At 40.6% G+C, this 13,704-nt stretch overlaps 1 protein-coding gene across 1 annotated transcript; it reads left to right on the plus strand.

Annotated features, from left to right (window-relative positions):
• Nucleotides 1–8,944: 8,944 nt before the first annotated feature.
• On the plus strand, nt 8,945–9,859 carry LOC146557015 (olfactory receptor 6N2-like). The gene has a single exon (XM_085249484.1). The coding sequence runs from the start codon at nt 8,945–8,947 to the stop codon at nt 9,857–9,859; it is 915 nt and encodes a 304-aa protein (XP_085105610.1).
• Nucleotides 9,860–13,704: the final 3,845 nt, after the last annotated feature.

Genomic DNA, 13,704 nt, shown 5'->3' on the forward strand with positions numbered 1-13,704 from the left:
GGCTCAAAATCTCACGATACATGGCCCCATGCATTCTGTCCTTAACACGGATCAGTCGTCCTGTCCCCTTGGCAGAAAAACAGCCCCATAGCATGATGTTTCCACCCCCATGCTTCACAGTAGGTATGGTGTTCTTGGGATGCAACTCAGTATTCTTCTTCCTCCAAACACGACGAGTTGAGTTTATACCAAAAAGTTCTACTTTGGTTTCATCTGACCACATGACATTCTCCCAATCCTCTGCTGTATCATCCATGTGCTCTCTGGCAAACTTCAGACGGGCCTGGACATGCACTGGCTTCAGCAGCGGAACACGTCTGGCACTGCGGGATTTGATTCCCTGCCGTTGTAGTGTGTTACTGATGGTGACCTTTGTTACTTTGGTCCCAGCTCTCTGCAGGTCATTCACCAGGTCCCCCCGTGTGGTTCTGGGATCTTTGCTCACCGTTCTCATGATCATTTTGACCCCACGGGATGAGATCTTGCGTGGAGCCCCAGATCGAGGGAGATTATCAGTGGTCTTGTATTTCTTCCATTTTCTGATGATTGCTCCCACAGTTGATTTTTTCACACCAAGCTGCTTGCCTATTGTAGATTCACTCTTCCCAGTCTGGTGCAGGTCTACAATACTTTTCCTGGTGTCCTTCGAAAGCCCTTTGGTCTTGGCCATGGCGGAGTTTGGAGTCTGACTGTTTGAGGCTGTGGACAGGTGTCTTTTATACAGATGATGAGTTCAAACAGGTGCCATTCATACAGGTAACGAGTGGGGGACAGAAAAGCTTCTTACAGAAGACGTTACAGGTCTGTGAGAGCCAGAGATTTTCCTTGTTTGAGGTGACCAAATACTTATTTTCCACCCTAATTTACGAATAAATTCTTTATAAATCCTACCATGTGAATTCATGGATTTTTTTTCACATTCTGTCTCTCACAGTTGAAGTGTACCTCTGGTGCAAATTACTGACCTCTGTCATCATTTTAGGTGGCTGACTAAATACTTTTTTGCCCCTGTGTGTGTGTGTGTGTGTGTGTGTGTGTGTGTGTGTGTGTGCGTGCGTGCGTGCGTGCGCATATATATACTGGCCAAGGCTGGCTGTGAGTTTTTGCTTTGCAGTTTCCAAAACCTCAGGTATGGGCAGCTTTCTGTACTTCTTAGGCACCTTTTTCATCACAGCTTTCTGCAACTCTGATAATTGGCTAACTTCCCTCTGTGCCACCTTGATCTAGTCTTCTCATGCTGTAGATCAGCTGGTTGGGTTCAGTGATGGTCAGCTTAGGGATTGTCTGTAGTGCTCCTTTGGGTATTGAAGATTTCATAGGTTCTACATCCTCTTCATGTAACCCTTTGCACTGGGGTTACTTGCGTAGTAGCATTTCAACAGCAGCCTGTTCTCATCTCTTATGCCTTCTTGTTCCAGTAGAAGAAGAGTATTCACATTCTTCTAGTTGTTTTTTTTTTGTCAAAGTCCCTCGGGGTCACTAGAGATAGGCCTAAGAGTCGTATGTGGATTGATTTTTATGTAGTCAGTAGTTATTTTGGTCAATTTGCACTTTACTAAGTATCTGCAAAGACAACATGCTGTCATGAGTCGCTGTGTGGCAGGCAGGAGTTGGACCCAAAATGCAGGCACTCAGGCATGAGGTTTAAACACAAAAAAACCTCAGCTTTATTTTCTGGCAGGGGAAAGTCATAAAAAGCAAACTAAATTAAACTGGAAACTCATAAACAAAACTCACAGGGAGATCCACACAGCATGAGGGACGACATGACACTGACTCAGAGAAACACAGGGTTTAAATACACTGGGAAGTAACGAGGGGAATGAGACACAGAAGGAGAGCACAGCTGGGGGAAATCACAACTAACGAGACAAGGGAGCGTAAAATGAACACACTGAGATAAGACAGAGACCTTCAAAGTAAAACAGGAAACACATAACACAGACTGAACAAAAGACACAGACTCACATGCAGGCACTACAACAGAGGGACCAGAGACGTGGGACCAGGGCAGACACAGACACTGACTGGACACGGGGATATAGCGGACAGGGGAGACAGCAACTAAGGATTACACAGAGTCAAACCATAAGAAATAACTCTAACAAAGAAACCAAAGCATAGAAATGATAAATAATATATAAACTCATAACCCTGGGTCAACGACCCAGGCATCCTAACACATGCTAACACAACGGCAGCATGATGTAAAAAAATGAATATATGCTGACCTCAGTCCAGCCTGAGCTTTATTTTCAGCAGGTAACAGAAATCAGTGATAAGGGGTCAGACTTGTAGTATTCATTTCAATCTGCACCTGTTTCATTTTCATTTTTCAGTGGAGTGCTTTTTGAACCAGTTTTCAGCTTTAACCCTATGTACTGGAAGTGATTGCTTACAGTCTGTACACACAGTGTACACACCTTGAATGTGCGGGCATTTAACCCAAGTTTTATATTTTAACTGGTAATTATGAGATAATTTATTTAGGTCAAATAATTTAACAAGTAATATTTTTATTCTGAAAGTAAATCACCTGACCGCAAACTATTGTTCTTCTGTGAAATGAAAGTACATAGTAAATGTGTCAAAGATGTGTGTGCTTGTGTGTATGTGACATCTTTGTGAAATTAAAGTTTAGGAACTTACAGTCACAATGATGAAATACAAGTGCCATAATTACAAATTTCCAGCATGACCTCCATTGGGTCCCTTGCTGGAAAACAGTAGGCCTCAGGGAAAATGGTTAGAGCCAGCTAATTATGATCCAGTGGTCAAGGTCTGTTGGCCTCATGGGATAGCTGTCAAAACACAAACAGTAACTTTTTACCTGTTGAGACCAATGTTGGATAAGAGTTAAACTTTATTAATGAGCTCTTCAGAGGATTCTAGTGTTGCTCTTCCCAAGGAATAACAGCAATTATGTTATGAGAGGTCAACAGGTCATTAACTTCATTCCCCTTAGAGAGCAATTAAGAGAGCAACACCACTCTGGAGAGCCACACAAACAAGCCCTTTAGCCACTATACCACAGCATCAACTGAAACCTTAAACTTTTCAATAAGGTATTTTCTATTTCATGTCAGTGCCATATATGTTATCCACAGTTTTTGAAAAAAGTGACAACTATTGTATTTGAACCCTGACTTTCCCCAAACCAAACCAATTTGTTTTAAATAATTAATCATGTATTTTAAATGAAGAATTTAATAGCCCGTCAGTAGTCTTTAAACATAAGGTTTGACTGTGCTAAGGAAAATATATTATTTGAACTTGGTAGTAATTATTTGGTCATTTAAAATGAGCCTGTGTTACCATGGTGCAATGCACTCTCACATCAGTTTGTGAAGTAGTCATGGCCTTTTCATCTGTTGATTTGTCTTTTTGGATGTAAATTTAACGATTTCTTCATGCTCCTGAAAACAATTCTTAATCTGTCCAGTCATATAACTATGGATTCACGTCCACGTGCACATATCAGTATTTTCCTACCCTCACCCCAACTGGTTGCAGTAGATGGTTGTCCCTCCCTGAGCCTGGTTCCTTCATGTTAAAGGGGAATTTTTCTTTTCCACTGTTGCCAAAGCGCTTGCTCATAGGGGGTCATATAATTGTTGGGGTTATCTCTATTGTATCATTGTAGGGTCTACCTTACAATATAAAGTGCCTTGAGGTGACTGTTGTTATTTGACGCTGCATAAATAGAAGTGAATTGAATTTTAAAAAGCAAAACCTGTGGAAGTTGTTTCATGGAATGAAATTGATATTTTACTGCTCACACCAGAGACCCAAGTTTGAGTCATACGTGTCACAGATTTTCACGCATAATTTGTCCGTCCATTCAGCTCTTTCTGCTTATCTAGCTCAGGGTCTGGGTGGGAGCAGTAGTCTTTTCTGTTCAAATACAGAAAACACACAGACACATCCAAATTTGCACCTAGAGCAAATTTAAAGTCACTAGTTAACCTAGAATGTATGTCTTACATCTGTGGAATACAGCTTGAGTTTATGCATTGTATGTCTGTGAAGGTTCTCAGTCATCCAGGTCATCGTAGTCTAAGGAGCTTGCAAAGAAAAGCGTCTGGACTTCTTTAAGTTGCTAGATGACGTCTTACCTCTCATCTGAGAAGCTTCTTCAGTTCTAAGGTCAAATGGGGGAGAGTCCCAGATTTAAACCCAGTGGGAGTTTCCCCCCAAAGAGATATTCTATTCTATTCTATTCTATTCAAAAGGACCCCTATCCTCTAATCCAGGGGTAGGCAACTCCAGGCCTCAAGTGCCGTGTCCTGCAGGTTTTAGATCGCACAATGGGTTAACACACCTGAATCAAATGATTAGTTCCTTACCAGGCCTCTGGAGAACTTCAAGAAATGCTGAGGAGTCATTTAGCCCTTTAAATCAGCTGTGATGGATCATGGACACATCTAAAACCTCCAGGACACCGGCACTCGAGGCCTGGAGTTGCCTACCCCTGCTCTAATCACATGAGCCAAGGTGTGAAAACGGGTGTGGGTCCCAATCAGCCAGAATTTCGGGTGAGCTCATTGTGAAACCTGACCCCACCTTATCATGTGATTTCCTGAGGTCAGATGGCCCAGGATGTTAGTGGGCGTTAAGGTGTCTGGGGAGGGAACTCAAAACTGGATTATACAGTGGGGCAAAAAAGTATTTAGTCAGCCACCGATTGTGCAAGTTCCCCCACCTAAAATGATGACAGGGGTCAGTAATTTGCACCAGAGGTACACTTCAACTGTGAGAGACAGAATGTGAAAAAAAAATCCATGAATCCACATGGTAGGATTTGTAAAGAATTTATTCGTAAATTAGGGTGGAAAATAAGTATTTGGTCAATAACAAAAATACAACTCAATACTTTGTAACATAACCTTTGTTGGCAATAACAGAGGTCAAACGTTTACTATAGGTCTTTACCAGGTTTGCACACACAGTAGCTGGTATTTTGGCCCATTCCTCCATGCAGATCTTCTCGAGAGCAGTGATGTTTTGGGGCTGTCGCCGAGCAACACGGACTTTCAACTCCCGCCACAGATTTTCTATGGGGTTGAGGTCTGGAGACTGGCTAGGCCACTCCAGGACTTTCAAATGCTTCTTACGGAGCCACTCCTTTGTTGCCCGGGCGGTGTGTTTTGGATCATTGTCATGTTGGAAGACCCAGCCTCGTTTCATCTTCAAAGTTCTCACTGATGGAAGGAGGTTTTGGCTCAAAATCTCACGATACATGGCCCCATTCATTCTGTCCTTAACACGGATCAGTCGTCCTGTCCCCTTGGCAGAAAAACAGCCCCATAGCATGATGTTTCCACCCCCATGCTTCACAGTAGGTATGGTGTTCTTGGGATGCAACTCAGTATTCTTCTTCCTCCAAACACGACGAGTTGAGTTTATACCAAAAAGTTCTACTTTGGTTTCATCTGACCACATGACATTCTCCCAATCCTCTGCTGTATCATCCATGTGCTCTCTGGCAAACTTCAGACGGGCCTGGACATGCACTGGCTTCAGCAGCGGAACACGTCTGGCACTGCGGGATTTGATTCCCTGCCGTTGTAGTGTGTTACTGATGGTGACCTTTGTTACTTTGGTCCCAGCTCTCTGCAGGTCATTCACCAGGTCCCCCCGTGTGGTTCTGGGATCTTTGCTCACCGTTCTCATGATCATTTTGACCCCACGGGGTGAGATCTTGCGTGGAGCCCCAGATCGAGGGAGATTATCAGTGGTCTTGTATGTCTTCCATTTTCTGATGATTGCTCCCACAGTTGATTTTTTCACACCAAGCTGCTTGCCTATTGTAGATTCACTCTTCCCAGTCTGGTGCAGGTCTACAATACTTTTCCTGGTGTCCTTCGAAAGCTCTTTGGTCTTGGCCATGGCGGAGTTTGGAGTCTGACTGTTTGAGGCTGTGGACAGGTGTCTTTTAAATCAAATCAAATCAAATCAAATCACTTTTATTGTCACGTCACATGTGCAGGTACATTGGTACAGCACATGTGAGTGAAATTCTTGTGTGCGAGCTTCACAAGCAACAGAGTTGTGCAAAATACAATAATGTAAACAAGCAAAATACAAGAATGGCTACATCTGAAACTAATAAATATATGTACAATATATAATAGTATATGCATTTCTGGATGTGTATACTAAATATTTTTCTACGTGTGTGTGTGTGTGTGTGTGTGTGTGTGTACACATATTTTACAAATTAAATAGAGTAAACAATAAATAAAATATATAAAAATATACAGAGTTGAGACATGTGCAAAACAGTGGCATTACTGTACAGTATGGAGTGCATAATGTTAAAGTTCCAGTAGTGAAGCTGAGGTGTCTATGACGTGTTCAGCAGTCTGATGGCCTGGTGGAAGAAGCTGTCTCTCAGTCTGCTGGTACGGGACCGGATGCTGCTGAACCTCCTTCCTGATGGAAGTAGTCTGAACAGTTTATGGCTGGGGTGACTGGAGTCCTTGATGATCCTCCCCGCTTTCCTCAGGCACCGCTTCCTGTAGATGTCTTGGAGGGAAGGAAGCTCACCTCCAATTATCCTTTCAGAGCACCGCACTACTCGCTGGAGAGCTTTGCAGTTGTAGGTGGTGCTGTTGCCATACCAGGTGGTGATGCATCCAGTGAGGATGCTCTCAATGGCACAGTGATAGAAGGTCCTGAGGATGCGGGGGCTCATGCCGAATCTTTTCAGTCTCCTGAGAAAGAAGAGGCGCTGCTGCGCCTTCTTCACTGTTTTGTTTGTGTGTACTGACCACGTAAGATCCTCAGCCAGATGTACACCAAGGAACCGGAAGCTGCTCACTCTCTCCACAGCAGCGCCGTTGATGGTGATGGGGGTGTGTACTTCTCTGCACCTCCGGAAGTCCACTATCAACTCCTTTGTCTTTGCGACGTTGAGGGTGAGATGGTTGTCTTGACACCAGTGGGTCAGGGCGCTGACCTCCTCCCTGTAAGCCGTCTCATCACCGTTGGTGATAAGACCCACCAGTGTAGTGTCGTCCGCAAACTTCACAATGATGTTGGAGTTGTTAGTGGCTGTGCAGTCGTAGGTGTAGAGTGAATATAGGAGAGGGCTCAGTACACACCCCTGTGGAGCACCAGTGTTCAATGTGATGGGGGATGAGGTGATGCTGCCCAGTCTGACCACTTGGCGTCTGTCAGACAGGAAGCGAAGGATCCAGCTGCAGAGGGTGCTACTCAGTCCTAGATTTTATGCAGATGATGAGTTCAAACAGGTGCCATTCATACAGGTAACGAGTGGGGGACAGAAAAGCTTCTTACAGAAGACGTTACAGGTCTGTGAGAGCCAGAGATTTTCCTTGTTTGAGGTGACCAAATACTTATTTTCCACCCTAATTTACGAATAAATTCTTTACAAATCCTACCATGTGAATTCATGGATTTTTTTTCACATTCTGTCTCTCACAGTTGAAGTGTACCTCTGGTGCAAATTACTGACCTCTGTCATCATTTTAAGTGGGGGAACTTGCACAATCGGTGGCTGACTAAATACTTTTTTGCCCCACTGTAGATGGCAGACAGTTGGTGTTGTAAACCACCGCCTCTGTTCAAAGATGGTCGCTCACAGTGGACATAGATGGCTTCTTTCACTCCTCTTTCAAACCATCTGTCCTCTCTGTCCAAAATGTGAACATTGGCATCCTCGAAAGAGTGTCCTTTATCCTTAAGATGCAGATGAACTGCTGAGTCTTGTCCTGTGGTGGTGGCTCTTCTATGTTGTGCCATGCGCTTGTGAAGTGGCTGTTTGGTCTCTCCAATGTAGAGGTCTGGGCATTCCTCGCTGCACTGTACAGCATACACCACATTGTTAAGACTGTGTTTTGGAGTTTTGTCTTTCGGGTTAACAAGTTTTTGTCTGAGTGTGTTGCTGTGTCTGAAATGTACTGGGATGTCGTGTTTGGAGAAAACTCTTCTGAGTTTCTCTGATACACCGGCTACATAGGGGATGACAAAGTTGTTGCGTCTGTCTTTCTTATCCTCCCTCGCTGGTGTCTGATCTTCTTTTCTGTGCATCTTTGCTGACTTTGTGTTAGGAAATGTTAGTTTGCAGTACTGTGGTGAAAATTTCAGTATTGTACTATGCTGGGCTGCTACTGGTACAGTACATAGAAAATAATCACAATTTAGGTTAAAGTGCAACAGTTTTTTTTAAGTTCTGTTTTCTTGGTTGCCATGTTGATGTTTCCTCATTTTGTCTGGACGACATACATGTTTCAGGCACAGATATACTCCCTATTAAAATACATAACTTACAAATCTGCTGACTGTCATGAACAAGGTCACAATTTATGTGACAGTTTGTGAACAAAAACAGATTTTGTGACTTTTTCACATTTAGTTATGTGAGGGCCTAGACTTCACAGTAACACCTCTCTGGCTGTCAACAGAGACTTCAGGAAGCGACTTCAACACAATTGTGGAATCCAAGAAGATTCAAATTACACTTTCTCTACAGAAATGTATGCTAAATTTTAGCATACTCAAGAGAACAATGCCATATAACTATAATTGTTTTGTTTTTTAGCTCAGCACCATCAGCATTAACAGGGTTGCTATGTTTTTGTGTCAGAAATCTCCAGATGATATTGATTTATGGAGTCAACGATGATGTATGGAGTCAACAACATTACAAAACTCCTCCTATCACCTAATGTTGTTGTGTGGTGTCTACAAATGTGACCAACAACCTATTTTATGAGCAAAACAAAGCTAAAAGTAGTGTAGTGAATGAACCATAGTCTGGTAGGTATGGAGATACCAGTTATGATTAATGTATTGACCGTATTTTATAACACAGCTGTTTCCATGTTCCTTTTCCACAGATGCTGTCATTAAGACCATTGTTTCTCAGACCATACTAAACTAAGAAATGATTTCCGTGTCACTGACTCTATGAAGTGAAATGGAAAACAGCACTCTGTCATTTTACTTTCGCTTCACCATGTTTGCAAACATTGGACATTACCGCTTTATAGCCTTTATTTTTTGTCTTCTGCTCTTCATCTTTACCATCTTTACTAATCTTCTCATGATAGTGGTAATATCCCAACAAACAACATTACATGAGCCCATGTATATTTTCATTGCATGTTTATCTGTTAATGCTTTGTATGGGTCTTCAGGTTTCTTCCCCAGATTTCTCATGGACCTTCTGTCTGACACTCATTTGATCTCACGTCCTGCTTGTTTCACTCAGATCTATGTAATTTACTCATATGCATCCTGTGAACTGACTGTTCTCAGTATTATGGCTTATGACAGATACATAGCTGTTTGCCTTCCTTTACACTATCACACAAAGATGACTCTTGAAACTGTTGTGAAGTTGACAGCACTGGCTTGGATTTTTCCTGCATTTTCTCTTGCAGCATGTCTTTGTTTGTCTGCCACACTTCCTTTATGTGGTAATGAGATCCACAAAGTGTTCTGTGCTAACTGGAATGTAGTCAAATTGTCTTGTGTTAACACTGCTGTCAACAATGTTGTAGGTATGCTTTTGACTGTAGCCACAATTTTCCTTCCCCTCTTTTATATCCTCTACACCTATTTACGAATTGTGTCTATTTGCTGGAGAAGCTCAGCAGAATTTAAGGGTAAGGTATTAGAGAGCTGTCTGCCACACACAATTTCATTTGTGATTTATTCTATTGCTGGATTTTGTGATGTTGCCTTGAGCCGGAATAATCTTGAAGTGACTAATCCATTTATAGCTGTCATTTTATCACTGGTGTTTGTTGTGATTCCTCCAGCTTTAAATCCTCTTGTGTATGGCCTTAAATTACCAGAAATTAGAAAACATATTTTAAGGTTGTTCTAGTATGAATGATGATCATTTGGAAGACTATGATTCTACATACATAAATGATTTATGACCCCATTATATTTTGAAACAGAAAGACTTTTTTTGTGGCAAATCTTGTGTTTATGATGCCTACACCTTTTTCTTTATATATGAAACAACCTGAAATATGATCAGTCTGTCTCTGTTAGTGGGCTGCTTACCACAGGTTAGCAGTAGTTAAACTTGACCCACCTGTCTTAGCTAATTATAGGTAATAGCTAATTTTAACCTTCAACCTTTCTTTTAGTGGAAAAATTCTTGAAATAGTAGTTTAGTAGTAGTAAATGATGATGAAAGCTAACTGATCATCTGCAGAGTAATGGTTTGTGAAGAGTTTCAATCAAGCTTCAGAACATCACAGTACAAAAAACAGCATTAGTAAAGATTGAAAATTATGTTCTTATGGCCTCTGACAGCGGAATCATCTCTGTGCTCGTTCTTTTAGATGTCAGTGCAGTGTTTGATAATGTTGACCATAATATTTTATCACAGCAATTTGAGAGTACCATAGGTATTACAAGTACTAGGCTGCAGTGCCTTAAATCATATCTATCTACCAGACTGGAATTTGTTCATGAAAATGTGGAGTCCTATTCACACTCTAAGGGTAATGATAGAGTTCCACATGGTTCTGTGGTAGGACAAATTCTTTTTATATTCCACGTTTCTCTTAAGCATATCATACATTATCAGTGCTATGAAAATTATAACTAGCTCTATCTATCAATGAATGCCACATACCATATTTTAGTGATTCTAAATTGATATGAAACTGAGCTTATTATACTTGGCCATAAAATGTTAGAAATTGGGTATCCAACTAGATACTCATTCTATATAAACATGCAACAATAAAACCAGAGGTTAAGTAAGTAACTATTAATAATAGTGAATTTACTTATACAGCAATTTTCAAAACAGAATTACAAAGTGCTTCACATTTTGAATAAAAGCCACAGATACATGTGTTAGGGTCCCTGGGTCGTTGACCCAGTGTTTTGTGTTTTTGGTTCTTTGATTTTGTTATTTCATTATATTCTAGCTTTGTTTTACGGGTTTTAGGATTATTCTTAGTTAAGATTCTCTGGGTGGGGTTTGGTTAGAGATTTAGTGTTCTGGTTTTCTGTCTGTGTTCCATAGTTGCTGTCTCCCCTGTCTGGTGTATCCCCACGTCCAGTCAGTGTCTGTGTCTGCCCTGGTCCCACGTCTCTGTTCCCTTTGTTATAGTGCCTGCCTGTGAGTCTGTGTTATGTTTCCTGTTTTACTTTGAAAGTCCATGTCTGATGTTAATGTGTCTGGTTTTGCTTCCCCTTGTCTCGTTAGGCCTGATTTGCCCCACCTGTGTTTCCCTCCTGTTACCCATTCCCTGATTGCTCCCTCTATGTATTTAAGCCCTGTGTTTCTTTGTGTCTGTGTCGTGATCTACTCTCATTTATGCTGTGTGGTCCGTCTGCCTGGTCATGTAAGTTTATTTGTATTTTTGTTATGTTTTGCCACTTTTTTGCCATCCAGCAATAAAAAGCTGAGTTTGAGTTACTTTCCGCCTCCGAGTGTCTGCACTTTGGGTCCTTCTACTTCCACTCCTACCTGCACACAGCCTTAATCTGACAATTTTTTTGCACATGTCGAGGAGCGTGTCAGGCTACATTTCACTGTGTGTGGGTGTTTTTTTTTTTTTTTTTTTTTTTTTTTTTTTTTTTTTTTTTTTGTAATGCCAAAGATGAAAAAGCACTGTCAGCTCGGGGTTTAAAATTAGAGTGTGGGACAGTTAGGAGACTCTGGTTAGTGGATCAGAGAGCCCTGCTGCAGTGATAAGGTCTTATATAGATGAGCTTATAAGTATGGGCCTGTTCATGCACACAGCAAATCCAGCATGTCCAAATTAACACTGTCGGATTTGATTTCAACACTATTAAAGTGTCTATATGAGTCCACACCAGAGAGTGGTAATTTAACTCTTTTTGGAGAGTTGGTACGTTAACTCTGATTTAGTGTTAAACACCAAATCTGTCTGGAGTTGATAATTTAACACTTGGTGTTAAGAGTTTATATATTAACTCTCAAAGAGTATTTTAGTTTAGCTACGTAAGAGTTCTTCTAATTCTAAAAAGCAGGAATTTTACTGTTCTGAACTTCTAGAAATTTCTTTTGGAAATAAACATTTACTAAAAAGACTGGTTTTTGAAAAACATTTATTCTGAACTGTGCACCACAATTTCAAAACATTTTCTGAAAGATGTAACAGTACACAGCAAATTCAAAAGTGTTAAATGTTTTGGTGTTAATAGTCTTCTTGCAAAAGTAGAGTTAATTTTACTCTAAGTAGAGTCACATTCTTTCAATGTAACTCTGAGGTGTAAAATGATAGTAGTTAAAATCGAGTGTTAAAAATGAGTGTTTCTCTGTCAACTCTGGAGGTGTTACAATGGAAACATTAACTCTTGACCTCTTAACTCTGAACTACTACAGGGGCTATGACACCAACAGAGTAAATTCACAGACTCCGCCCCAGCACCATAGCCTCCAATCGAAGCTGAAGTGAAGCTGTTTCAGAACATTTTGCTCTACATATTTGAGTTGTTTGCCATGCTTGGTAAGTCATTTTTTCAAAGATTGTTTCAATTATTTCTATTAGCTTTTACTTCTGTTGCTCTTTGGAGTTGAGACAAAGCTGTGTGAAAGGTATTAGCCATGTTGCTCGGTGATAGCATAATATTCTGTTTTAGCTAGCTGAAAGGTATTGTTTGCGGGCAAATACCACAGCCTTGAAAAAAAGCTTGCATGTGAATTTTCAGTCAAACTTTTGGTCAAATACACCTAAAACAATGTCTAGAATGTGAAATGTTGGTATAATGGTGCTACTTGAAGCCTGAAAACGATCGCCCATAAAAAAAAAAACAACACACGAGCAAACAGCAGTAGCTGACGTCCTGACTGGGTTCTACGTTAGCATAGATCCCTCCAGAGTTTTGTGCACACGGTTTAGGTAAAAATTAAAAAGATTGAGGTTTTACATTTAGTTCAGTATTACCTGTCGCCTGCGTCCTTGTCTTTTGGGAAAATACTTTACACTAGTAATGGCTCAAAGAGGATTCTTTTTTTTTTTTTTTTTTTTTTTTTTTTAAAACTGTGCTGCAATTGTTTACTGGATTATTTGTGCCATTAATTAGTGTCAACTAATTTTTATTCAATCTCCGCACAGGATATGCTTGTGAAGATGGAATATGGGGGAGAGCAGAAGTGCGTTGAAGTTCCACAAAGGGATGAATGAAGGACATGCATATTGTATTGAAGAAATAAGTGATGAGAATGCTGTTATTTGCATTTACCAGCTCACCTATGTCAGACCTTTTGATAAACACAATTCTAATGAAAGTGAGAACATGTACACTGTTACATCTTTCAGAAAATGTTTTGAAATTGTGGTGCACAGTTCAGAATAAATGTTTTTCAAAAACCATTGCGTCTTTTTAGTAAATGTTTATTTCCAAAAGAAATTTCTAGAAGTTCAGAACAGTAAAATTCCCGCTTTTTAGAATGAATTAGAAGATAACTCTTACGTAGTTAAACTAAAATACTCTTGAGAGTTAATATATAAACTCTTAACACCAAGTGTTAAATTATCAACTCCAGACAGATTTGGCGTTTAACACTAAATCAGAGTTAACGTACCAACTCTCCAAAAAGAGTTAAATTAACACTCTCTGGTGTGGACCCATATAGACACTTTAATAGTGTTGAAATCAAATCCGACAGTGTTAATTTGGACATGCTGGATTTGCTGTGTACACATGTTCTCACTTTCATTAGAATTTTTTTTA

The sequence above is a fragment of the Mchenga conophoros genome, linkage group LG16 (genome assembly GCF_057382185.1).
Source record: "Mchenga conophoros isolate Kocher_MC1m ecotype Shallow Benthic linkage group LG16, M_conophoros_male_GT1.1, whole genome shotgun sequence".
NCBI lineage: Eukaryota > Metazoa > Chordata > Actinopteri > Cichliformes > Cichlidae > Mchenga > Mchenga conophoros.